At 44.7% G+C, this 27,962-nt stretch overlaps 1 protein-coding gene and 1 long non-coding RNA gene across 2 annotated transcripts; both read left to right on the top strand.

Annotated features, from left to right (window-relative positions):
* The first annotated feature begins 1,371 nt into the window (after window positions 1–1,371).
* Window positions 1,372–26,631, top strand: LOC120575339 (microtubule-associated protein tau-like). Its single transcript, XM_039826056.1, has 11 exons — window positions 1,372–1,820; window positions 2,702–2,754; window positions 2,989–3,390; window positions 3,717–3,757; window positions 4,141–4,198; window positions 9,008–9,087; window positions 9,311–9,460; window positions 9,696–9,777; window positions 14,647–14,756; window positions 17,221–17,382; window positions 26,245–26,631. The coding sequence occupies exons 1-11, from the start codon at window positions 1,714–1,716 to the stop codon at window positions 26,629–26,631; spliced, it is 1,632 nt and encodes a 543-aa protein (XP_039681990.1). The 5' UTR covers window positions 1,372–1,713.
* LOC120575409 lies at window positions 4,301–6,002 on the top strand. The gene is made up of 3 exons (XR_005641984.1): window positions 4,301–4,430; window positions 5,428–5,816; window positions 5,850–6,002. It is a non-coding gene; the product is annotated as an uncharacterized LOC120575409 (long non-coding RNA).
* Window positions 26,632–27,962: the final 1,331 nt, after the last annotated feature.

The following is a 27,962-nucleotide window of genomic DNA, read 5'->3' as shown; positions in this document are numbered from 1 at the left end:
AGACATACTAACTATTCAATTCATCTCCAGCTATTCTAATAAACCATGAATCAGTTTGAGTCACTTTTTATGATCAAACAGGTAAACTTGTGTGATGTTAGCTTAAAATATGAATATGTTCTAGTCTCTTCTCTCCTCTGGGACAGGGAACTCAAGATCTTTGAGTTGTGGACAGAACAAGACATTTGAGGACATCATCTTGGGCCTTTTTGGGGAACACTGATCCACATTATTGAAGCTGCTAAAACATGTGTGTGTATGTGTGTGTGTGTGTGTGTGTGTGTGTGTGTGTGTGTGTGTGTGTGTGTTATTGTGTGTCTGTGTGTGTGTCTCTGTGTGTGTGTATGTGTGTGTGTGTATGTGTGTGTGTGTGTGTGTGTGTGTGTGTGGTCTGTGGTGTGTTATTGTGTGTCTGTGTGTGTGTTCTGTGTGTGTGTGTATGTGTGTGTGTGTGTGTGTCTGTGTGTGTGTGTGTCTGTCTGTGTGTGTGTGTGTGTGTGTGTCGTGTGTCATTGTGTGTCTGTGTGTGTGTGTGTGTCTCTGTGTCTCTGTGTGAGTGTATGTGTGTGTGTGTCTGTGTGTGTGTGTGTCTGTGTGTGTGTGTGTGTATGTGTGTGTGTGTGTGTGTGTGTGTGTGTGTGTCATTGTGTGTCTGTGTGTGTGTACTCAAGTACTTGACTTTAAAGGAACACGCTGACTTATTGGGAATTTAGCTTATTCACCGTAACCCCCACAGTGAGACAAGTCGATACATACCCTTCTCATCTCTGTGCGTGCTGTAACGCTGTCTGACGGCTCCAGCATTAGCTTAGCCCAGCACAGATCCTGCAGGTAACTGGTTCCAACTAGCCTACTGCTCCGAATTGTGACAAAAGTGACAAAATAAGCGTAACATGTTCCTATTTACATGTTGTGATTTGTAGAGTCCGCGTGTACAAAAACAACGTAACATGAGACACAGCCATCTTCTAACAGTAAACAAACCGGGAACTATATTCTCAGACAGGCTTCCTGCGAGCATATCACTCTGCTATATTAGTACTATATTCTTCCGCCTGAGAATATAGTTCCCGGTTTGTTTACGGTTAGAAGATGGCTGTGTCTCATGTTACGTTGTTTTTTGTACACACTGTGACTCTATAAATCACAACATGTAAATAGGAACATGTTGGCGTTATTTTGTCACTTATTCGGAGCAGTAGAATTGCTGGAACCATTCACCTGCCTGTTCTGTGCTGGCCTGATGCTGCTGGAGCTGTTAGACAGCCTTACAGCACGCACGGAGATGAGAAGGGTATGTATGGACTTGTCTAACACTGGGGGTTACGGTGAATAAGATAAAGTCCCAATAAGTCGGCGTGTTCCTTTAAGATTAATAACAGTTGTTTTCTTCCAGAGAAGTTGGGTTAGATGAAACAACTCTACATCTATTTATTAATCTGAGTTCACATTAACTACAGACTGAAGACTTGAAAATGTGATGTTTGCTTCATTCATGAAAGATGGAACACATGATTTACATCATGATGATGATTGGTATATTATGTTATGTGACATAGAGTCCTGAAAGCCTTTAGGAATCTGTCAGTATGTCTTCTTTTTCTTTCTCTTTTCCTCTCCCTCTCTTCTCTTTCATCTTCATTTCCTGAAAGTTTTGTATTAAAAAGACATGTTTGTGTGTGTGTGTGTGTGTGTGTGTGTCCTCGGGTTACCATGGCAACAGCAGCCTCGTCTCCCAGCATGCATCAGCAGCAGAGGGCGGCGGCAGTGGATGAGCAGCAGCACCAGCAGAGAGGAGCAGAGAGGAAAAGAGACAGAAGGTGAGACACTGAGCCGCCTGTCTGTCTGCCTGCCTGTATGTCTGCCTGTCTTCCTGTCTGTCTGCCTGTCTGCCTGTCTGTATGTCTGTCTCTCTCCTGTCTGTCTGTCTGCCTGTCTGTGTGTCTGCCTGTCTGTCTGTGTGTGTGTGTGTGTCTGTCTGTCTGTCTGTCTGTGTGTGTCTGTCTGTCTGTTTGTCTGTCTCTCCTGTGTGTCTGTCTGCCTGTCTGTGTGTCTGTCTGTCTTTTCTGTATTGTATCTGTAGAGTATTTCTATCAATCTGCCTGCCTCCACCTCTCTGTCTGAGCTCCACGTGTCTCTGCTGCTCCTCTCCTCTGTCTGAGGGATGGAGGCGGCAGGAGGGGCACACGCTGACGCCGTGTTACTCCGCTCTGCCACCGCCTGATACCCTGATACCCTGATAGCCTGTTAGCCTGTTAGCCTGTTAGCCTGTTAGCCTGCAGGCTAATGTAGCTTCAGATCAAAGTGTCAGAGCAGAGCTGGTGGTTGACAGCACGAGTCAGCAGATTGAAACAGAAAGTGACTTTATTGTTTCTTGCTGCATCATCATCATGGAGGATCTACTCTCTACTGAGCATGCTCACTGACTCCTCTTGTTCTCTCTCTCTCTCCTCTTCCTCTCTCTCTCTGTCTCCTTCCTCTCTCTCTCTCTCTCTCCTCTTCCACTCCTCTTCCTCTCTCTCCTCTTTTTCTCTCCTCTCTCTCCTCTTCCTCTCTCTCTCTCTCTCCTCTTCCTCTTCTCTCTCTGTCTCCTTCCTCTCTCTCTCTCTCTCCTCTTCCACTCCTCTTCCTCTCTCTCTCCTCTTTTTCTCTCCTCTCTCTCCTCTTCCTCTCTCTCTCTCTTTCCTTTTCCTCTCTGCAGGATGATGGATGGACACTCGGCCCCCCTCGAAGGAGAGCAGTGCATGCTGGGAGGTAGGAACATATTATATAAATAAGGAAGTTGCAGCTGTAGTTCTCTGAGTCTCCTCTTCACAGACACACCCACACGGTCTGTCTCAGAGTCTCTGAGTCCACTGTATGAATATGTCTGTCCCGTGCAGTCCCTAAACTGTCTCAGAGTCTCTCAATCATCTGTCATCCAATCATGTGTCAGTGCTGAGTTTGTTTTGATCTCTGTGTTTGTCTGCACACCTCCCCTCCCCCCAGTCAGTTTTCTGCATAAACTCCCAGATGGAGGCGTAGTGATGGAGGAGAGAGGGGAAGGTAGAGGAGAAGAACAGGAAGAGGAGGTGACGGAGGAGAAAGTAGTGAAGGAAGAGGAGGATCAGCTGCCAGGAGGAGATGGAGAGATGAAGGAGGAGAAGAGGGTTAGTTCCCCAGTCTCACCTCCTGATGAAGAGGAGCAAAAGGAAACAGCCAAAGAATGCCACAAAGGCACTGAAGAAAACGTCGGTAAAAGCTCCACAGGCGTTGCTCTCTGTGGGTTAGTTCCCTCTGGAGACGGGGACGTCCCTGCTGCTACCCTCTCCTCCTCTGCAGAACCAAGCGCTCCTCCAGCTACACCGGCTGCCCAGGCTGGAAAAACAAGCGCTCCTCCTCTGCAGAAAGGTCTGTCGTCCTGCTGCCGCTCCCGCTTTCTTTTACTCCCCCCTTTTCTCCCCCGCTGCTCCTCTTTAGTTTACGCCTCCTCCCTCCTCTGTGTCATCTGTCAGGAGGTTTCAGGAGGTTTCATAGGCTTAAAGGAACATTTCACAAGTTTTCCTCTCTCGTAGTGAAGGTGACACAGACTGGACACTTCTTGTTTGGTTGTCATGGAAACACATTTCCCCAGTCTCCCTGACCATTGACCTCAGCTTCTGTCTGCATCACTTCATCCATAACATAATATAACATTCCATAACAATCTAATATCAGGTCATGTTTATTTGTTCCAGAGAAAGCAGCTGTGAAGGAAACTGCAGAAGAACCTCTGAAGGTAACATCGTTTTAATTAATGTCTGTGTCTCATTAAATCATTAAATATTAGTGACTACAAGGAAAACAAACGTGCACCTTTCAGGGTGTAGCGTGATTACAGTTTGAAAACAGTTTGGTGTCTTTTTTTGGTTTGGTGTACAACTTCGATCGCCAAGATTTATTATGTGGGCCAGATCAAAGTCTGCGAGGGGCCGTATTCGGCCCGCGAGCCTTGAGTTTGACACATAAACTTTGGTTGCCATGTAGATTATGTTCTGCAATAATCTAAAATCCTTCTGTTGAGGACCCAGAGCGATACCAACTTCAGGGTCGCCTGCAGAAACATGTCATCTGCAGCGCTCTGTATCCCTCTATATTGATAAAGATGTCTTTGTGATCCAGGCCTCCAAGTCAGCAGGGGGCGCCAGAGCAGCCAAGATGATCTCAGCCAAGAGTACAGGTACTGTCTAGAGTACAGGTACAATGCTACTAATCTCAGCCTAGAGTACTGGTACAGTCTAGAGTACAGGTACAATGCTACTAATCTCAGCCTAGAGTACTGGTACAGTCTAGAGTACAGGTACAATGCTACTAATCTCAGCCTAGAGTACTGGTACAGTCTAGAGTACAGGTACACCTAATCTCAGTCTAGAGTACAGGTACACCACTACTAATCTCAGTCTAGAGTACAGGTACACCACTACTAATCTCAGTCTAGAGTACTGGTACAGTCTAGAGTACAGGTACACCTAATCTCAGTCTAGAGTACAGGTACACCACTACTAATCTCAGTCTAGAGTACAGGTACACCACTACTAATCTCAGTCTAGAGTACAGGTCCAACACTACTAATCTCAGTCTAAAGTACAGGTACACCACTACTAATCTCAGTCTAGAGTACAGGTACAATGCTACTAATCTCAGCCTAGAGTACAGGTACACTACTACTAATCTCAGTCTAGAGTACTGGTACAGTCTAGAGTACAGGTACACCACTACTAATCTCAGTCTAGAGTACAGGTCCAACACTACTAATCTCAGTCTAGAGTACTGGTACAGTCTAGAGTACAGGTACACCACTACTAATCTCAGTCTAGAGTACAGGTCCAACACTACTAATCTCAGTCTAGAGTACAGGTACAGTCTAGAGTACAGGTCCAACACTACTAATCTCAGTCTAAAGTACATGTACACCACTACTAATCTCAGTCTAGAGTACAGGTATAGTCTAGAGTACAGGTACACCACTACTAATCTCAGTCTAACGTACAGGTACACCACTACTAATCTCAGTCTAGAGTACAGGTACAATGCTACTAATCTCAGTCTAGAGTGCAGGTCCAACACTACTAATCTCAGTCTAAAATACATGTACACCACTACTAATCTCAGTCTAGAGTGAAGGTATAGTCTAGAGTACAGGTACACCACTACTAATCTCAGTCTAGAGTACAGGTCCAACACTACTAATCTCAGTCTCGAGTACAGGTCCAACACTACTAATCTCAGTCTAGAGTACAGGTACAGTCTAGAGTACAGGTACACCACTACTAATCTCAGTCTAGAGTACAGGTACAGTCTAGAGTACAGGTCCAACACTACTAATCTCAGTCTAAAGTACAGGTACACCACTACTAATCTCAGTCTAGAGTACAGTTACAATGCTACTAATCTCAGCCTAGAGTACAGGTACACCACTACTAATCTCAGTCTAGAGTACAGGTACACCACTACTAATCTCAGTCTAGAGTACTGGTACAGTCTAGAGTACAGGTACACCTAATCTCAGTCTAGAGTACAGGTACACCACTACTAATCTCAGTCTAGAGTACAGGTACACCACTACTAATCTCAGTCTAGAGTACAGGTACACCACTACTAATCTCAGTCTAGAGTACTGGTACAGTCTAGAGTACAGGTACACCTAATCTCAGTCTAGAGTACAGGTACACCACTACTAATCTCAGTCTAGAGTACAGGTACACCACTACTAATCTCAGTCTAGAGTACAGGTCCAACACTACTAATCTCAGTCTAAAGTACAGGTACACCACTACTAATCTCAGTCTAGAGTACAGGTACACCACTACTAATCTCAGTCTAGAGTACAGGTACAGTCTAGAGTACAGGTACACCACTACTAATCTCAGTCTAGAGTACAGGTCCAACACTACTAATCTCAGTCTAGAGTACAGGTACAGTCTAGAGTACAGGTACACCACTACTAATCTCAGTCTAGAGTACAGGTACAACACTACTAATCTCAGTCTAGAGTACTGGTACAGTCTAGAGTACAGGTACACCACTACTAATCTCAGTCTAGATTACAGGTACAGTTAGAGTACAGGTACACCACTACTAATCTCAGTCTAGAGTTACAGGTACAACACTACTAATCTCAGTCTAGAGTACAGGTACAACACTACTAATCTCAGTCTAGAGTACAGGTACACCACTACTAATCTCAGTCTAGAGTACTGGTACAGTCTAGAGTACAGGATATAATTTACAGTCTAGAGTACAGGTCCAACACTACTAATCTCAGTCTAGAGTACTGGTACACCACTACTAATCTCAGTCTAGAGTACAGGTACAATCTAGAGTACAGGTACACCACTACTAATCTCAGTCTAGAGTACAGGTACACCACTACTAATCTCAGTCTAGAGTACAGGTCCAACACTACTAATCTCAGTCTAGAGTACAGGTACAGTCTAGAGTACAGGTACACCACTACTAATCTCAGTCTAGAGTACAGGTACAGTCTAGAGTACAGGTCCAACACTACTAGTCTCAGTCTAGAGTACAGGTACACCACTACTAATCTCAGTCTAGAGTACACGTACAGTCTAGAGTACAGGTACACCACTACTAATCTCAGTCTAGAGTACAGGTACACCACTACTAATCTCAGTCTAGAGTACAGGTACAACACTACTAATCTCAGTCTAGAGTACAGGTACAGTCTAGAGTACAGGTACACCACTACTAATCTCAGTCTAGAGTACAGGTACAGTCTAGAGTACAGGTACACCACTACTAATCTCAGTCTAGAGTACAGTTGTACACCACTACTAATCTCAGTCTAGAGTACAGGTACACCACTACTAATCTAAGTCTAGAGTACAGGTACACCACTACTAATCTCAGTCTAGCGTACAGGTACAGTCTAGAGTACAGGTACACCACTACTAATCTCAGTCTAGCGTACAGGTACAGTCTAGAGTACAGGTCCAACACTACTAGTCTCAGTCTAGAGTACAGGTACACCACTACTAATCTCAGTCTAGAGTACAGGTACAGTCTAGAGTACAGGTCCAACACTACTAATCTCAGTCTAAAGTACAGGTACACCACTACTAATCTCAGTCTAGAGTACAGGTACAATGCTACTAATCTCAGCCTAGAGTACAGGTACACCACTACTAATCTCAGTCTAGAGTACAGGTACACCACTACTAATCTCAGTCTAGAGTACTGGTACAGTCTAGAGTACAGGTACACCACTACTAATCTCAGTCTAGAGTACAGGTACACCACTACTAATCTCAGTCTAGAGTACAGGTACAGTCTAGAGTACAGGTACACCACTACTAATCTCAGTCTAGAGTACAGGTACAGTCTAGAGTACAGGTCCAACACTACTAATCTCAGTCTAAAGTACAGGTACACCACTACTAATCTCAGTCTAGAGTACAGTTACAATACTACTAATCTCAGCCTAGAGTACAGGTACACCACTACTAATCTCAGCCTAGAGTACAGGTACACCACTACTAATCTCAGTCTAGAGTACTGGTACAGTCTAGAGTACAGGTACACCACTACTAATCTCAGTCTAGAGTACAGGTACACCACTACTAATCTCAGTCTAGAGTACAGGTCCAACACTACTAATCTCAGTCTAGAGTACAGGTACAGTCTAGAGTACAGGTCCAACACTACTAATCTCAGTCTAAAGTACAGGTACACCACTACTAATCTCAGTCTAGAGTACAGGTACAGTCTAGAGTACAGGTACACCACTACTAATCTCAGTCTAGAGTACAGGTCCAACACTACTAATCTCAGTCTAGAGTACAGGTACAGTCTAGAGTACAGGTACACCACTACTAATCTCAGTCTAGAGTACAGGTAAGGTCTAGAGTACAGATACAACACTACTAATCTCAGTCTAGAGTACAGGTCCAACACTACTAGTCTCAGTCTAGAGTACAGGTACACCACTACTAATCTCAGTCTAGAGTACTGGTACAGTCTAGAGTACAGGTACAGTCTAGAGTACAGGTCCAACACTACTAGTCTCAGTCTAGAGTACAGGTACACCACTACTAATCTCAGTCTAGAGTACAGGTACACCACTACTAATCTCAGTCTAGAGTACAGGTACACCACTACTAATCTCAGTCTAGAGTACAGGTACAGTCTAGAGTACAGGTACACCACTACTAATCTCAGTCTAGAGTACAGGTACACCACTACTAATCTCAGTCTAGAGTACAGGTACAACACTACTAATTTCAGTCTAGAGTACAGGTACAGTCTAGAGTACAGGTACACCACTACTAATCTCAGTCTAGAGTACAGGTACAGTCTAGAGTACAGGTCCAACACTACTAGTCTCAGTCTAGAGTACAGGTACACCACTACTAATCTCAGTCTAGAGTACAGGTACACCACTACTAATCTCAGTCTAGAGTACAGGTACAGTCTAGAGTACAGGTACACCACTACTAATCTCAGTCTAGAGTACAGGTACAGTCTAGAGTACAGGTCCAACACTACTAATCTCAGTCTAAAGTACAGGTACACCACTACTAATCTCAGTCTAGAGTACAGGTACAATGCTACTAATCTCAGCCTAGAGTACAGGTACACCACTACTAATCTCAGTCTAGAGTACAGGTACACCACTACTAATCTCAGTCTAGAGTACTGGTACAGTCTAGAGTACAGGTACACCACTACTAATCTCAGTCTAGAGTGCAGGTACACCACTACTAATCTCAGTCTAGAGTACAGGTACAGTCTAGAGTACAGGTACACCACTACTAATCTCAGTCTAGAGTACAGGTACACCACTGCTAACTATCAGTAGACTACCTACTAATCTCAGTCTAGAGTACAGGTCCAACACTACTAGTCTCAGTCTAGAGTACAGGTACACCACTACTAATCTCAGTCTAGAGTACAGGTACACCACTACTAATCTAAGACCCAGTTAACCTGTCTGTGTGTCTCTCCACCTGTCTGTCTGTCCATCCGTCAGAGTCAGTGGACGGAGCCAACAGTCCAGGAAGTCGTTCTCCGGCCAGTCGATCCTCCACTCCAAACAGAGACGTCAAGAAGGTCTGTCTGTCTGCCTGCCTCTCTGTCTGTGTGTCTGTCTGTCTGTCTGCCTGCCTCTCTGTCTGTGTGTCTGTCTGTCTGTCTGTCTACATGCCTGCCTGCCTGCCTGCCTGTCTCTCTGGTCTACATACTTTGTGAAACTTTTACAAAAATAAAAATGTATACAGAGATTAATAAGTGATTTGGTTGACAGAAGTGAAACTGGTTGTGATTGGTCCTGCAGGTGGCGGTGGTCCGGACCCCCCCCAGGTCTCCCGGCGCTTCCCGCGGACGGACACCCCCCCTCCCCTCCCACCCCATGCCTGACCTCAGCAATGTCAGGTCAAAGGTTGGATCCACAGAGAACCTCAAACACACACCTGGAGGGGGCAAGGTAACACACACACACACACACACACAAAGCGAACAGACACACACAGACACAAACATACACACAGACACACACACACAGACACACACACACACACACACACACACACACACACACACACACACACACACACACACACACACAAACAGACAGCATTCACAGGGAACATTTCTGCAGCTTCAATGTTCTCTAATATGTCAGAAAATGGTGAAAAATGTGTTTGTGTCTCTGTCTGTAGGTTCAGATTGTTAATAAGAAGATGAATCTGACCAGCGTGGCATCAAAGTGTGGCTCCAAAGACAACATTAAACACAAACCAGGTAACACTCACACACACACATACACACACACACACACACACACACACACACACACACACACACACACACACACACACACACACAAACACAGACAAACACAAAGGCACACACAAACACACACACACACACACACACACACACAAACAAACAAACACACTCACAGTTCTTCTACAGTATTGTAAAGTAAGTTTTTATATTGTGTGGCTGGGTATAGTTTATATATCTTAAAGGGGTGATAGAATGATTCTATAGGGTATTTCACACTGTTCCTTATGGTCTCCTAATGGGGTATGTAACATTGGTTGGGCTGAAAATGGCCTGGTTGATATTTTATTGGCCATTATGCATCCCTGTGTTTTGGCCCTATTTGTAACAAGAGCTTTTCTTCCAAATATGGTATGGTCATGAATATTTAGATGAGCTGCGCGCTGATTGTTTGAGCGACTTGCCATACGCACATATTAGAGATGCGCTGATTGGTTGAGCGAATCCCCAATACACATACATTAGAGAAGCGACAGAATCTCATATTCCAGACACTGCAATGTTTCATTACCAAATTCACTTCTGAGACTTTTTTAAGCGAGAAATCAACTATATAAAGCTGAAATATGGGCCGTTTTACAAAATTTGATGGCTAATTGGAAATTTGGTAAGACGTGTCGGACTTTAGGAGCTCCACACAGTCTGACGAGAAAGCGGCAGCCTGCTGGGCTCCATACCCAGGGCAAAGTCACCCTTTGTGGATACTGCACTACGGGGCTCTGCGGCCAGCTGCCGGCATAACTAATATATTTACGGTTTGAATTTCGTCACGCCACTTTGATTTTAAGGCATTTTTATGAAATACCGCAGCTAGCTAGCTACACTGTCGCCATAACTAAATTATATTTACAGTTTGAATTTCGTCACGCCACTTATACAACATCATTCCCCAATGTCTTATAAAGCTAACCGTTGTGTCCGATTTGATTTTAAGGCATTTTTATGAACGCAAGGCGTCTTTGTAGGACGAACAGCTGCTTGCTATATGTCCCATTCATTACAATGGGGAAATACCGCAGCTAGCTAGCTACACTGTCGCCATAACTAAATTATATTTACAGTTTGAATTTCGTCACGCCACTTATATAACATCATTCCCCAATGTCTTATAAAGCTAACCGTTGTGTCCGATTTGATTTTAAGGCATTTTTATGAACGCAAGGCGTCTTTGTAGGACGAGCAGCTGCTTGCTTGCTCACTTTCGCATAACTAAAGTATATTTACAGTTTGAATTTCGTCACGGCATGAATATTACAGGTTCCTCAAGGTCTTACAAAGCTTAGCTAACACTTGTCCGATTTCGGATATCAATTGAATGTATTTTTGTGAATGTCAGAGTTAGGAGGAGGCTAGCTAGCTCTCATTGATGGACTCCATCTCACCGCGGCTCTATCAATGGACTCGCGGACAAGAGGCGCGTTTATTTCCCGATTGTTTGTTTAAATAACTCAACACACATACCCATTATAAGATTAACTGGAACCTGCGGGCTGGCGTAAAAGATTGCGGGCGTTACAAGCTCGCTGACACTTGCGGTCAGGGCGGGCGGTAGCAACCCAGGCAGCACCAACACCGGGCACTAAACTCCGGCACACAGTCGGAGAAAATTTGCAATTAGCCATCCTTTTTCGTAAAAGCGGCCCATATTTGAGCTTTATATGGTTGATTTCTCGCATAAAAAGTTTCAGAAGTGAATTTTGTAATGGAATAGCAGAGATCTGCGTGACCTAGATTCAGAAAACTACCTGATCTCAGGTCAGTTGTGTAGCCTATGTAAATGTTGGGCGTGACTGTTCTCTTAAGGTTCCGGATTTTGAGACTCGCGCATAAAGCCAGCTTTGTTGGGATTCGCCCGTTTTCAGCGGCAGTTTCAAAATATGAGATTTTCATAGTAAAGGGGTGTCAGTGGGACTTTGAGCTTCTATGTATGTCCTATTTATTCAACTATGACAGGGTAAAATCGGTTTTGCATTCTATCACCCCTTTAAATACAGTATATACAGTATATTATACATATGTTGTGTGTGTATTATAGATTCTAGTGTCGACTTAATTTTTTGTAAGGCGTACCTCCCTTCTTTGGCGAAACAAACCCCTTTTTTTTATTTCGTTTCCAAACCCCGGCCCTACTCATGCCTCCTTTTGCCGTACGGACGAACGCCAGTTGCCCGTCAGCAGGGCCAGGGGCGGATCTACCGGGTGGCATAGGGGTGCAACTGCCACCCTAAAGAAAGCCTTGCCACCCCAGTTGGCAGCAACGATTACGGTAAAAGTTATGGCCAATTTGACAATTCTGACGTCGCGTCTCAATGTCCGACTGCAGTGAATGCAGCATAAGATGACGCCAGAGCCGGAGAGAGCCGGTTTTGTTTGGAAAACTGAGCGGCCGGGCTTAGGAGCCAGGAGTCACGATGAATGGAGACACAGGAGGAAAGAGGTCAAACGGATTAACATCTATCAAGAAATGAAATTATAACGAAAGCACAGTGCTAGCATAGTTGCGATGCTGATTTTGAGATGATAAAAATCTGGTTGAAGAACGTTATTTCGCCAACTATACAATGTTACTTAGGGTCTGACATTTGTTCTGTGTAAAGTAAGCTACAAAAGCTAATATTGATTCAACGTCTGTCAAGGGAAACATTGTTACTTTGATTCTTACAGAAATGAAGAGGAAAGGTAGCATATTCAGTTTTTATCTCCAAAGAGAAAGGCGAGAGAAATAGAAAATGAACAAGTGAGCAAGGTAGACGGATAAGATGAGGTGGAAGGAGAGAGAAAAGGGCAACAGAAACGCGACAGACAGAATACAAGGCCAAGGCGAACCAGGGACAGGAGGAGGTGGGAGAAGATCACAGAGAGCATCACCAAGATGAGGAGGGAGGAAGCGAGACAAGAGAAGGTGCAGGGCTCAGACAGTGAAAGGGAAAGCAGAGTGCCTGGGCCATCACCAACCATCTCCAGTCAAGCTGGTCCACACGGTATGGAAATTGTTGATGCATAGTATACTAAGTTAGATATGAATAAGAACAACAAATGACAAAGCTTAAATATGAATAATTAGGGAAAGTTGTCAGTGTGAAAGTTTGATGAGATGGGGAGATGAGTTTTTATATTTTGTGTAGAATGTATTTTAGATCTATTGCTCAGATTAAATATAAAAAATAAAAAATATATATATAAATAAAACAAAAAATAAACAAATGAACATAAAAATACTCTCCCAGGCTAAAATGTTAGTGTGTGTTAACACAGTTTAATGGTTATAACTAATCAATGACAGTTCCTAATTTTGTGCAAATGCTGCCTGCAACGCTGCCTCTCTGACACAGTCCAAAACAGTTTGCTTCTCCTCTCTCACACATCTGCCTCTCATCACCTGTGTCTTACCTTAATGCCTTTCCTGTGATAATGTCCCTTTACTTCTATCATACTTCTATATCTCCTATTAAGTGAGATCACATTGTACGGTCACTTATTCCTAAAATGAACTGTTTCAAATGAAACCTCAAATGCAGGACATTGATTGCATGAGATGAAGTTTGTCTGTATGAGTTTGTAAATGGCAGCCTGTGCCCTTTTGTAGTGTGTACATACTATTTCTCATCAAACTGTGATAACTGATTAAATTCAGTAAATGTACGTCTGACATATGTTGCCACCCCTCAAAAATTCCTGCCCCCCTCGCCACCCCATAAATATTTTTCTAGATCCCGCCCTGAGCAGGGCAGATGTTTTGACCTATACTAAAAAGGAGTTGCTTTTGACGCTTTCCCTGATTAATTAGTTTATAGAGACACACATGCTCTCCGTCTAAGGAGAGACCTCCTCCCGGATCAGGGAACCCCGGGCGAGGCAAGAGGTTAGTTACTAACCCCCGTAGGGGAAACCCTCCCCGCTTGACAGTGGGTAAAACGATCCCAGAGAAAATAAAGAACTGGCAAAAGTTGGATCCCCTAGTACAAAGTCGGACTCAGGTGGTTTTATTATTTTGTGACAAAAGCAGAAATTAAAAGCAAATGGTCCTTTACAAAATAGAAATAAAACTAAAAATGAAGATAAAGCCTCGGCTCTAACAGAGGTATTTAAAGCTGCTTCTCTTTTCCTCCTGGCTCTCACACACTCATATGAACCAGCCATGCTAAGAACCCCTTCGGCGAAGGAGCCCGCTACTCGGCAAAAATATTTATATTTATTTATACCAGAAAAACATTTTACTCCTCCCAAAGTTATCCAAAGGGACATACTTTATGTACTTCCTTGTCCTTGTAAGGTAATGTAGGAAACACTTCACAAACAACATTACAGTAATGAACTTCATGAACTCTACAGCTCATGTGTTGTGTATGGCCACACATGCGCCTTCAAGATGCACACACACACACACAGTTGCATGCACCCATCAAGGCCGCAGCTCCTGCCTGTGCTCTTCTTATCTGTCTAGGTGCTTTCCTACACTCTTCACATTTTCTCAATAAAAGCTCTTTCTGTCATAAAATGCAAAAACAGATCAGTATAAGCAAAAAACTGATTAATGTATAAGCAAAAACAGATTAATATGTAAGCAAGATATATATGTTTTTTTTTTTTTTTTGGGGGTTTCAACACACACTCTAAGCAATGATATAGTTTGCTTTTCAAAACACATCTATCTAAGTGATTACATAGTTATCCTGTTAATACTGACAACGCTATATATGTTGTAAAGCATGAAATAATGGAATGATTCTGCTATTTCTTTGTTTTGGGGTTTTCAACCGGCCTTGCGGACAACACTAGTCTGATATAATAATCATAAGTTTCACCTGTGTTTCTGTGTGTCAGGTGGAGGGAAGGTGGAGATTAAATCAGAGAAGGTGGATTTTAAAACCGTTCAATCTAAAGTTGGTTCTCTGGAGAACGTCACCCATGTGCCGGGAGGAGGGAAAAAGAAGGTATATGCCAGAACATGCTAACAACACGCTAACAACACACTAACATCATGCTAACACATAAACACAGGAAATACTCATCCAGATATAACATGTAACAGTTCTAAGGTTAGGAAACACTTTGCAGAAGATATTAGGGCTGTTGGAACAAACACTGAAAGTTGAATATAATTCGAATAGTAAAAAGATCAATACTATTCGAAATGCTGAAATTAGTATTCGATTGTGACTCTTTTTTATAAATCTGTTGGCTAACGTTAGCTAATCTCCCTCTTCTCGCCTTGGCCTACCCGCATGTGTCACTCATGTCACGTCTTATGAACAATAACTTCATAAGAAATATGAATAAAAAACACAAGGCATTGTGAGGTCTAAGCTAATGTTACGTACCGAGTAACGTTAGCACAACATCACGGATCTATGGTTACATACCGAGTCAAAATGCCACTTGATTTAAAAAAAGAAGTTACTTCTTAAAAAATAAAACATTAAACAACATTAATTTCAACAAATGCCATGAAAGATTTATTTCCTCTGCAGTAACCACTCTGAACAACGACCCTGTACAGCGCGTTAATGAGTCTCTCTGTCTGTCTGTCTCTCCATTACTATAACACTTCATATCTACGTGTTAAGCCCAGTTCAGACCAAAGGTTCAAGACGAGACAAAACTGTTTTAGAACGTCATAGAGAAAAATTTCAGCAGTCTGAACCGGCCCGTCTCAGCTCAACTAAAAGCAGCTGATGGTGTCGCTGCGACTCAGCTGGTCGAGTCTCCAGAGGCTGGTTTTAGAACGTAAGAGACGTCTCCTGTTTCTACAGCCAATAGAGAAGTCAGCTGGTCGAGTCTCTAGAGGCTGGTTTTAGAACGTAAGAGACGTCTCCTGTTTCAACAGCCAATAGAGAAGTCAGCTGGTCGAAGCTCTAGAGGCTGGTTTTAGAACGTAAGAGACGTCTCCTGTTTCTACAGCCAATAGAGAAGTCAGCTGGTCGAAGTCTCTAGAGGCTGGTTTTAGAACGTAAGAGACGTCTCCTGTTTCTACAGCCAATAGAGAAGTCAGCTGGTCGAGTCTCTAGAGGCTGGTTTTAGAACGTAAGAGACGTCTCCCTGTTTCTACAGCCAATAGAGAAGTCAGCCGATCGATTCTCTAGAGGCTGGTTTTAGAACGTAAGCGGTGTCTCCTGTTTCAACAGCCAATAGAGATTCAGATGGTTGAGTCTCCAGAGGCTGGTTTTAGAACGTAAGAGACGTCTCCTGTTTCAACAGCCAATAGAGAAGTCAGATGGTCGAGTCTCCAAAGGCTGGTTTTAGAATATAAGACACATCTCCTGTTTCAACAGCCAATAGAGGAGTCAGCTGGTTGAGTCTCCAGTGGCTGGTTTTAGAATATAAGAGACATCTCCTGTTTCAACAGCCAATAGAGGAGTCAGCTGGTTGAGTCTCCAGAGGCTGGTTTTAGAATATAAGAGACATCTCCTGTTTCAACAGCCAATAGAGGAGTCAGCTGGTTGAGTCTCCAGAGGCTGGTTTTAGAACATAAGAGACGTCTCCTGTTTCAACAGCCAATAGAGAAGTCAGATGGTCGAGTCTCCAGAGGCTGGTTTTAAAATGTAAGAGACGTCTCCTGTTTCTACAGCCAATAGAGAAGTCAGCTGGTGGAGTCTCCAGAGGCTGATTTTAGAACGTAAGAGAGTCTCCTGTTTCAACAGCCAATAGAGAAGTTTAGATGGTCGAGTCTCCAGAGGCTGGTTTTAGAACATAAGAGACATCTCGTTTCTACAGCCAATAGAGAAGTCAGCTGGTTGAGTCTCCAGAGGCTGGTTTTAGAACGTAAGAGACGTCTCCTGTTTCAACAGCCAATAGAGAAGTCCGAAGGTAAAGTCAGCTATAAACTATAGAAATAAAATGATCTGTAATCTATTTTTTTTCTGTTACAAACAGCTTGTTGAAGAGGCAGAGTTTTAGACGGAGGCTCAATGACCGTCAGAAAGCACGGTAGCGTTATATTGTGGACCAAGATAGAGAGTGACTGAAGAGAGGGACCCCAGCGGCATTAGAACAAAGCCATGAATCAGAGAAATAAATGTGTTTTCGCAATTTGTCACTAGAAATGTAACTGTAGCAAGCATCTTAGTATCACTAACGTTGTCCTCCTTCATATTTAGACAAAACAAATGATATATTTAGCTACAAAAAGCCTGGAAGTCAGAAGTTAGAACGAAACTACAAAGAGTCGTTGTTATGGAGATGATACACCGTCTCGTGTCGACTCATTGGTGTGAATTGGCAGGTTTCAGAACGCTGCAGACCGACTCGTTGCAAGAAGTTCCAAGTTTCAACTCGTCTTTGGTCTGAACTAACCCTTTTATATATATTTATATATGTAGTATATTATGCAGTTGTGTATAAATGATACATGTTACCAATAACATAGTTTAATAAGTTACATTGTGTTTGTGTTGACAGATTGAGAGTCAGAAACTGAGCTTCAGAGAGAGCGCCAAAGCTCGGACGGACCACGGGGCTGACATCATCGTCCAGCCTGACTCCGCCCCCTCCAGCGACACCTTCTCCCCAGGAAGCCTAAACGCAGCTGAAGCCACACCCCTCGACACATTGGCCGACCAGGTGAGGCATTAGGCTTGTTCGGAGATGAGCCAGGTCTGCGCAGAATCAATCACCGGCAATCGCGCCAATGCATGCCGGTTAGCTTTGTGTCTGACTTGATCCCGACTCACTCTGACATCATGCACCCGCGGGCAACGATAATCTCACGAGATCAAGGCAGCCGCAGTTCTGAGATCGCAGGCAGCGCAGTTGCTTTTCACCAACTGCAAGACCGAGGCGGACCCAGGGGCATGCTGGGAAACAACGGCCTCTCAGCTGATCTAACAGCTGATTGGTTCAGAATTGACTCAACATGATGATGTTTTATGTAACCTTTTTTGATTTTGAATTGGAGGGATTTTAACTGCTATGTGTCTGATTTAAATGCTTATTCTGTACAGAACACATGTTGTAGTGGCTGATAGTGATGTTCAGAAGTCAGAGAGACTAAATCTGTTCAGATTACAGATCATCTACAGTCTGTTGTTAATTAAAATCAGCAACAGATCACATGTAGAGCATTTTGAGAGCTACTCTGTCATAATCAAAAGAACTGGAGACTGTGTAGGAGCTGATATATGGGTCTGATAACATTTACTTAAATCAGAATCAGACGTAATGTGTGTAAGTTTGTATGTATGTGTGTATGTTTTTACGCTTTTTTCGACACTCTCGTCCATTTTTTTGCCGCTTTCTGCGTATTTCATCTACTTTTTTACACTTTGGACTTTTTTTTACGCTTTTGATGCATTTTTTTACGCTTAATTTTTCTATCCATGAATGCATATCTATGTACATACCACATAGAGATAAGAAGAGGCTAAGATAGACTAGTGTAGTGTGTACCAGCCAAGGTTATAATCGTTAACGAAAACAAACTGTGCGACTATAATAACCTTGGTGCCGCGCGGTGAACGTATTTTGTGTGAGAAGAGAGATGTAGTTTCACACTAAATTAAGAGGTACTACGACAAACTGAGATTTTCTTCACTTGATGAATTATCTTTTAAACTGACAAACATCAGATATGTAAATCATGGCTCAATTCAAACAGGATCTAAACATTATTTGACTTCCCCTCTTTATACTCAAACCTTCATATTTTAAAGATTTTGTTCCTTCGGTGTCTCAGACGCCGGTGCTCAGGAGCATAGGGTCCTTTAATGAACCGCCTCTTCTTCCTGTCAGGTGTCCGCCTCCCTCGCCAAACAAGGCCTGTGATTGGACAGCCCCGAGCCTGCAGAGCCCCCCCTCCCATTACCAAGGAAACTACCTGATGGAAGAAAGAAAAAAGATAATTTTGTCTTTTTCCTCATGACCTTCATCTGACATCACACGCACGATTGGAGAGATTTTATTAAGTTACAGTCAGCCAATCACAGCGCAGCGCGTCTACAGCCAATCACAGCGCAGCGCGTCCACAGCCAATAACAGTGCAGCGTGTCTACAGCCAATCACAGCGCAGCGTGTCTACAGCCAATCACAGCGCAGTCAGGTGGGAGGAACCAGGTCTGTGTAGTTGAAACTAAACGTTACAAACCGTTCATTTAAACTGGAACAGAGATGTGTTGAACACCCTTTCGTGTCTTTTTTTCACCACGAGTTTACAGACACGTCCCTTCTGATTGGATAACATCTCTGACACGCCCACCAAACCAGAGAGGGCTGTATCATATTGGAAAAAACTGGCATTGCAATGATTGTTCTTCTTTTCGTTGGGGAGTTCATAGAATACTATCAATCCAGGCTAATGTCAATGATATTAATAATTTATACATGTTGCCTGCATGTCACGCACTAGCAACAAACTCTGTGTATGTAAGATGTTGCCTGCATGTCACGCACTAGCAACAAACTCTGTGTATGTAAGAACACTTAAGTCAGTGTGAATATGTTATATCAGACACAGACTTCTGGTGTAGATTAGAGTTACGTTTCCAGCGTTGTGGCCTCGAACCGTAACCGTTAGTTGGGACAAACCCCTTCATTCTTAAGGCTGACTATATGAGCTTTAGCCTGGCTGGTAGCAGCTTTCTGGCAACTCTGTGATGAAACATGGCCAGGAGATGTAGTGATAACGTTGCATTAATCAGGTGATTTAGTTTGTCTTTGCAGTGAATATAAACACGGACAACTGTAGGTTCACTACCCATGGAGAAGCATGTGCTCCACTGTGTTACAGTATTTTTCTACACACAGAGAGCCTCACTTCCCATAACAAACCTTGTCGGACTAACGTTACGTCACATCCACGTTTCCATGGCCACATGTCTTAAAGAGGATGGGTCGGCTGCTAACAATCATGTAAAAGGAGAACGGTGAAGGTTTACTCTTCTACCAAGCAGCGTAAAAGTTGTAGTGTTAACATCTCACGTCCTGCAATGTGACTATCACACATCGCGATGTAGAATTTTTTGTGCAGGCCTAACCCTAAACATCGTGCAACCCTAACCCTAAACTAAGCATTGTGCAACCCTAACCCTTAACTAAACATTGTGCAGCCCTAATGTAAGACGTGGCTAAGTTGAAACGGGGGCCGACAACGCCACCTAGGTTTGACTGAGGCCTAGGACCTCTTAAAACTACCAAGATTCAAATTTGAGATAAAAGATTAACAAGGTCCTTTATGTCAGGGGAGAGCAGTTAAAACCAGTGGTATTTCAAACAGTGAGTACAACCAGTTAGAGGGATAACAGGTTTATTTAAAAGGAATAAAACAACTAAGAGTTCCTCCTTAAAAGAAATTAAAAGCAAGAAAGCACAACCAACTAAAATCAAGCTAAAATAATGCGGCAGAACAGGAGTGGGAGGTTAAAATGACAGTCCACGGTCTCCGCTGGTGACCACCTTCTTCTCGCCTGGCTCCTCTCCTTGGGCAAAGTCTGCAGAGGAGAACTCTGGGCCAGTCAAACGTCCTTTTAAACTACCACAGCTTTATACACTACACACTACAACAAACACCGGTCTTAAAAGAGACTTATGCGCAGGGGAGAAGTTTCACCTTCTCCCACTGTAGCCGCTAACCGGTCGGTGTTTGCGTTTTCCTCGGTGTATTCTCAGGCCTCCTCCTCAGACCGGGGACAATGCTGTTCTCACTGAACTCGGGTGCTGTTCTCTCTGTCTGCTCCGTTCTGCCCTTTTTATATCTAAAAACAGTCAATCCATTCTCTGGTCCCAAGGTGCAAGTCCTTAATCATAATTAGGCTACATGTCTGATGGCGGAAGTAAAACCAACGTTTAAAAAACACACACACAACATTTCAAAATAAAAGCATGAAATAACAGAAGATAAAAACACAGCAAATACTAAAAACACAGCAAATCCAAAGTAAAAGCATGCTTAAATAAAATCAACTTCCGACCGTGCCACTAACCCTAAACTAAACATTGTGCATCCCTAACTCTAGCTCAGAGTTGGCTGCTCATCGTTCAGAGGGAAAAGTTCAAATGACATTAGAAGAAGAAACACTGAGACAGTCCTCTGTTTTCTCCAGAGTCAAATTATCAGTTCCATCTCTCTGTTTCCAGTACAGATACTGCTAGCTTAGCCTAGCTTAGCACAAATACTGGAAACAGAAGGAAACTGCTAGCCTAACCCCACTGAAAGACAAAATAGACACACCTGAAGTAGTAGTTTCCCTTTGCTTCCAGTCTTTGTGCTAAGCTAGGCTAAACACATCCTGGGCCTTTCTCCAACCTTAACCCAGGCTAACTGCTAACTAGCCTGGGTTAGCCTTTTGGCTTCCTGATTAGCCTTTTAGCTTCATAAAATTTCTCCAATCACAGACACTACTCTCTCTCTTTGAGCCAATCATCTTCTTTTGTTCCATGTGGTGCCCCCCCCCCATCATTACCTAATACCCAGAATGCAGTCTGATACCATGCTGTGTCTCTGTTTGCTGTCGGCAGTTATAGTGCTTTGTCCCAATAAAGTTTCTCTTGGATCTGATGTGTTATGAACCTGTTCATCATCAGAAATAAACCCAAAGATGGAATAAAAACATTGTGACTCAGACGATGACCCTTCATGTTTTCATCACAAATATTCATACCAAAATTGATCCTGTTTGTAGTTTTTAAATCTGATTTACAACTGTCTGTGATCTTATCAACAGCAGTTATTATTAGGGCCCGAACACGTTCAGTGCAAGGTACGTGCGAGGAACCTATTGTTTTTGTAGAGATTATTATATTTAGGGCCCGAGCACCGACAGCGGCGAAGGCCCTATTGAAACTGAAGGAATTATTCTTTCTTTCTTCTATTCTTTTTCCCGTCAAATGAATTGCCTTTTTGAGGGGCTTAACATATTCAAAAACTCACCAAATTTAGCGGTCCCATCAAGTCTGGTGAAAATTTACGTTATTTTTAAGGGTTTCGGAATAGGCGGCCCAAAAATGGCTTTCCCGCGCGCCCTAGAAAGTTAAAAAGATTTAGCCCCTGCAGTCGTTTAAGTCGACTCACAAAAGTTGGTAAACATATGTAACATGTCAAGATGTACAAAAACTTCATTAGAGCCATACCCTAAATCCAACAACTTTGATTTCAAAGTTCGAAATTAGTGCGATTTTGGCCATTTCCACATGTCGTACTTTAACGAACTACTCCTAGAGATTTCATCTGATCAACTTCAAACTCGGTCTGTGCCATCTTAAAGTGATGGTTCGGAGTAATTTCACCCTAGGGTCCTTTGCACCATGACCTCGAGCCAAACACCCCCCCAGAAGCTTTTTTCACCTGGGTCTAACATTGGGAGAGTTAGCGTAGAGTAGCGTAGAGTAGTGTTATCAGCTGAATAGCTTGCAGGGGGCTAACGGACCCACGTTTGTATCTCGTAAGTTACCCCACTAATAATGCCCAAAATGATACCAAACGTCTACAAGTAGTACAAATAGGTTATGCTCTCATAAAACGATGGATTGGAAAGTTTACAAAGAATATGACCACGCCCACTTACTCAGGCCACGCCCCTTTCATAACATTTCAACCATTTAAGATATATCCTTGTGTGAGGTATCATTGAACTCTTCATTCTTCATTGGTGATGGTTTGGCCCACCCCTATACCTTTAGCCACGCCTCCTTTTATAACTAATGACCCGTTTCATGTAGACCCTTGTGTGAGATATCATTGAACTCAGCACAGACTTCCTTATTCATTGGTGATGGTTTGACCCGCCCCCTAAGCTTAAGCCACGCCCCTTTCATAACATTTGAACCATTTAAGGTTGACCCTTGTGTGAGGTATCAATGAACTCAGCAGAGAGTTCCTTCTTCATTGGTGATGGTTTGGCCCGCCCCCTATGCTTTAGCCACGCCCCCTTTTATAACTAATGACCCGTTTCATGTAGACCCTTGTGTGAGATATCATTGAACTCAGCACAGACTTCCTTATTCATTGGTGATGGTTTGACCCGCCCTTATGGTTAAGCCACGCCCCCTTTCATAACGTTTGACCCGTTTAAGGTAGTCTTATGTCAGGTATCATTGAACTCAGCACAGACTTCCTTTTAATTGGTGATGGTTTGACCCGCCCCTACGCTTTTGCCACGCCCCTTTTCACAGCTTATGAACCATTTGACGTAGAGTCTTGTGTGAGCTATCGTTGAACTTCGGCAGGGAGTTCCCTTTTCATTGTTGACGATTTGCGGCTTCTGAGTGCCGCTCAAATGCACGGTCGCAAGGAGCGGGCCCAACCGGTAACCCGCGACAAGAGAGGCGAGGGCCCACCCATCGCTACTGCGCAGCTTTAATTATATTTTGAAATTGAAGGAAGTCTTTTTTCCTGCAAATAATTGTCTTTGGTGGGGAACGAAAACATAATCAAAACTCACAAAAATTGGCGGTCACATGAAGTCTGGTGAAAATGTACGTATTTTAAGAGTTTTGGGAATAGGCGCACAAAAATGTGCCCGCTAAGCCCCATACAAAAAGAAAAATTGAGCCCCTGCGTTACGTTTAACGTAGACTAACGAAACTTGGTACATATATGTAGCATGTCAAGCCGCATATATAAAAGCTCATTAGGGCCATACCCTAAACCCAACAGGAAGTCCGCCATTTTGAATTGAAAGTTCGAAATTAGTGTGATTTTGGCCATTTCCACGTCATACTTTAAAGAACTGGGTCTTCCCGAGGCCTCCTCCCAGCTGGACGTGCCTGGAACACCTCCCTAGGGAGCGCCAGGGGCATCCTCACCAGATGCCCGAACCACCTCAACTGGCGCGCCTTCGACGCCAAAGGAGCAGGTGGCCTACTCGAGCTCCTCACGGATGACTGAGCTTCTCACCCTATCTCTAAGGGAGCCGCAGCCACCCTCCTGAGGAAACCCATTTCGCCCGCTTGCACCCTGGATCTCGTTCTTTCGGTCATGACCCAGCCTTCATGACCATAGGTGAGGGTAGGAACGAAAACTGACCGGTAGATCGAGAGCTTTGCCTTCTGGCTCAGCTCTCTTTTCGTCCAACGGTGCGATAGATGGAATGTAATACCCACACCCGCTCGCGCGATTCTCCGACCAATCTCCCCGCTCCATTGTCCCTCACTCGCGAACAAAACCCCAAGGTACTTGAACTCCTTCACTTGGGGTAAGGACTCATTCCCTACCTGGAGAAGGCATTCCATCGGTTTTCCTGCTGAGAACCATGGCCTCCGATTTAGAGGTGCTGATCCTCATCCCAACCGCTTCACACTTTCGGCTGCGAACCGATCCAGTGAGTGCGTGCGATTACGGTCGCGCCGATGATGCCATCAGGACCACATCATCTGCAAAAAGCAGCGATGAGATCCCCAGCCCACGAACCGAGCCCCCTCCCCACCCCGCACGCCCGATATCCTGGCCATAAATATTACAAACAGGATTGGTGACAACGCGAGCCCTGGGCCGGAGGCGGACCCTCACCTGAAACGAGTCCGACTTACTGCAGAACCCGGACACAGCTCTCACTTTGGTCGTACAGAGATTGGATGGCCCTGAGTAGAGACCCCCTCACCCCATACTCCCGCAGCACCTCCCACAGTATCTCCCCGGGGACCGGTGCGCCATGCTCTCCAAATCCACAAAACACATGTAGACCGGTTGAGCATACTCCCAGGCCCCCTCCAGGATCCTTGCGAGAGTGAAGAGCTGGTCCGTTGTTCCCGACCAGGGACGGAATCGCATTGTTCCTCCTCAACCTGAGGTTCGATTCTCGGCCGAACCCTCCTTTCCAGCACCTTGGAGTAGACTTTACCAGGGAGGCTGAAAGTGTGATACCCCTGTAATTGGCACACCCTCTGGTCCCCTTTTAAAAAGGGGAACCACCACCCCAGTCTGCCACTCCTTTGGCACTGCTCCAGACTTCCACGCAATGTTAAGAGAGCCGTGTCAACCAGGACAGCCCCTCCACACCCAGAGCCTTGACCATTTCTGGGACGGATCTCATCAATCCCCGGGGCTTTGCCACTGTGGAGTTGTTTGACTACATCAGTGACTTCCGCCCGGAAATCGACGACAATCCCCCGTCATCCTCCAGCTCTGCCTCTAACATAGAGTGGTAGTCGGATTCAGGAGTTCCTCAAAATGCTCCTTCCACCGCCCTATTACCTCCTCAGTTGAGGTCAACAGTGTCCCATCCTTACTGTACACAGCTTGGATGGTTCCCCTTCCCCTCCTGAGGTGGCGAACAGTTTTCCAGAAGCACTTTGGTGCCGACCGAAAAGTCCTTCTCCATGTCTTCTCCAAACTTCTCCCACACCCGCTGCTTTGCCTCTTTCACGGCAGAGGCTGCAGCCCTTCGGGCCCTTCGGTACCCTGCAACTGCCTCCGGAGTCCTCTGGGATAACATATCCCGGAAAGACTCCTTCTTCAGTCGGACGGCTTCCCTGACCACGGTGTCCACCACGGTGTTCGTGGGTTACCGCCCTTGAGGCACCTAAGACCCTAAGACCACAGCTCCTCGCCCAGCTTCAGCAATGGAAACTTTGAACATTTTCCACTCTGGTTCAATGCCCCCAGCCTCCACAGGGATGCCCGAAAAGCTCCGCCGGAGGTGCGAGCTGAAAGTCCGTTGGACAGGGTCCTCCTCCAGACGTTCCCAATTTACCCGCACTACGTTTGGGCTTACCAGGTCTGTCCAGAGTCTTCCCCACCCCTGACCCAACTCACCACCAGATGGTGATCGGTTGACAGCTCTGCCCCTCTCTTCACCCGAGTGTCCAGCATACGGCCTCAGATCAGATGAAACGATTATAAAATCGATCATTGACCTTCGGCCTAGGGTGCTCTGGTACCAGGTACACTTATGAGCATCCCTATGTTCGAACATGGTGTTCGTTATAGACAATCCATGACTAGCATAAGCGGACGAAGATGGATGGATGGACTTTAAAGAACTCCTCCTAGAGATTTCATCCAATCGACTTTAAATTTGGCCTGTGCTATCTTAAGACATTAACGAGAAAACGTATTAAAAGAAAAACTTTTGTCATAGGGCATGCCATTCTGTGCATTTCCGCCATTGAAACAGGAAGTGTGTGTAACTTGAGTGTACATTGACCAATTAGCTTGATACTTTTCAGAATTCATAAGAGTTCAACACTCAGGACATCTACAGGCCGATATTAGCTCAAAGTCATAGCACCGTAAGTGGCAACAGGAAGTAGACCTAAAAGTCAAGGTGCTATACTTTAACGAACTCCTCCTAGAGATTTCATCAGATTTACTTCAAATTCGGTCTTTGTCATCTTAAGACCTTAATGATGAAAAGTTATTAACAGCTTGAGTTTTTGTCAAACGGTGTGGGTTTGGGCGGGCGGGCCAGTTTGAACATTTATTGATAAACGAAAAGTTGTTATAACTTTATTGTACATTGTCATATTTGCCCAAAAATTCTCACGATTGACAAGAGTCCAGGCCTGAGGACAGTGGAGGAGAACTATCAGATCAAAGTCCTTAGCCAATGCCAGCAAGGACGCTTGGATGACCTGGGAAGGAGTAATAAGCAGGACCGTAGGTTGGGCCGACATGTGGAAGATCCCCCAAGCCAGGCTGAGTTGCTTCATAAGGTCCAACCCATGACACCCTCCCAAGTCCCAGCAACCTCTGTCTGTGGTCTGGCTCAGAGGAGAGCTGCCAACTCTGCAATGCCCCAAATCCGGAGCCTGCAGCACATCCTGCCAAGCTGCAAAACAGCACTGACCCAGGGTCGGTATAGGTGGTGCCATGACCGACCTTGCGGAGGCTGGAGGAGATCCTGGAGGTATGCAGGGCAGAAACAGCCAGGGAGCCCCTAGCACTGACATCAGGGTGGCCGATCTACTTCGGCCAGAGAGGGAGGAGGGGCCTCTAACATCACGCAGCCACAGAGATCAGCCCTGGCAGGCAGTTGTGAGTGGAACCTGAGAGTGGACCTCGATCGGCAGCTCAGGTTTCCAACAGGGATCACCACAACCAACCCCCGACCGGACATCATTCTCTGGTCTGCCACAGCCCGGGCAGTAATCTTGCAGAGCTCACTGTCCTGTGGGAGGGAGGAATGGAGGCAGCCTTTGAGAGTAAAAAAAGCCGGTATCTCAACCTCACAGCCGAATGCAGAGAGGCTGGGTGGTCAACTGTCAGCTACCCAGTGGAAGTCAGCTGTAGGGGGTTCGTGGGAGTATCCACCCAGCGCTTCCTGAAGAGTATGGGAGTCACTGGCCCCAAACTCAGAAAGGCTCTGAAAGACCTTGCCGAGGAGGCTGAGCAGGGATGCTTCTGGCTTTGGTTAAGAAGGAAGGACCAGGCGTGGGGAAAGCAAGGGTCCTAGGGTCAGCTATAGGGGGCGGCAGGGAGACGTCCTTGCCATTGCTCCACCACCAGAGATGTTCCGGGATTAATGGAGCGAAACATCAATGAAGGGTGGCTCCCGGCTGATGACCCTGCAGCTACCTGCAATGGCACCATTGGAGGTGCGGCAAGCAGAAATGCTCAGCAGGCAGTCACTTGCCTGTGCTACCACATACACTGTACATAGAAAGCCAATATGACACAATACAAAAGTACACAAAAACAGCAATTTTTGTCATGCACAAGTGTGCTTTATTGTATTGTGTTGCCTGTTTAATAAATGTAACTCTAGTCAAAACCTTGCATCTACTGTAGGTGGCTGTAGTGTTTTAGCTTGGGTAGTTTATTCAGATCAGGTCACACAGTTTTGATAACCAGTTTGGCTTGAGGTCAGGGCCGCATTTTCATGCACTCAGGCCACCTCCTATCAAGTGCACAGAGTAGTTTTGGTGGCTTTATTGGTGGCATAATTCTGCATGCATCCTTATTGACACTTATGGCCCCACTGACATTAACCCCGCCCCTAGTCCCCACACTTTGCATTAACCTACATCCTGGACTATACACCTGCCCATTGCACATATAGTGGCCTTGCGAAAGTATTCGCCCCTTGAACGTTTCGACCTTTTGCCACATTTCAGGCCTCAAACATAAAGATATAAAACTGTAATTTTTGTGAAGAATCAACAAGTGGGTCCCAATTATGAAGTGGAACGAAATTCATTGGCTATTTCAAACTTTTTTAACAAATAAAAACTGAAAAAGTGGGCGGCAAAATTATTCAGCCCCTTTACTTTCA

This window comes from Perca fluviatilis, chromosome 15, assembly GCF_010015445.1.
Source record: "Perca fluviatilis chromosome 15, GENO_Pfluv_1.0, whole genome shotgun sequence".
NCBI classification, from domain to species: Eukaryota; Metazoa; Chordata; class Actinopteri; order Perciformes; family Percidae; genus Perca; species Perca fluviatilis.
The sequence above is the reverse complement of the archived record's forward strand: the minus strand, read 5'-3'. Positions and strand labels throughout refer to the sequence as shown.

What these genes read in the sequence shown, in the direction of transcription:
- LOC120575339 (XM_039826056.1), top strand. Translation starts at nt 1,714, where the DNA reads ATGGCAACAGCAGCCTCGTCTCCCAGCATGCATCAGCAGCAGAGGGCG. An exon ending in CTGCAGAAGAACCTCTGAAG is followed by an intron (nt 3,758 to 4,140) that starts GTAACATCGTTT and finishes TTTGTGATCCAG; the next exon opens with GCCTCCAAGTCAGCAGGGGG. An exon ending in ACACACCTGGAGGGGGCAAG is followed by an intron (nt 9,461 to 9,695) that starts GTAACACACACA and finishes CTCTGTCTGTAG; the next exon opens with GTTCAGATTGTTAATAAGAA.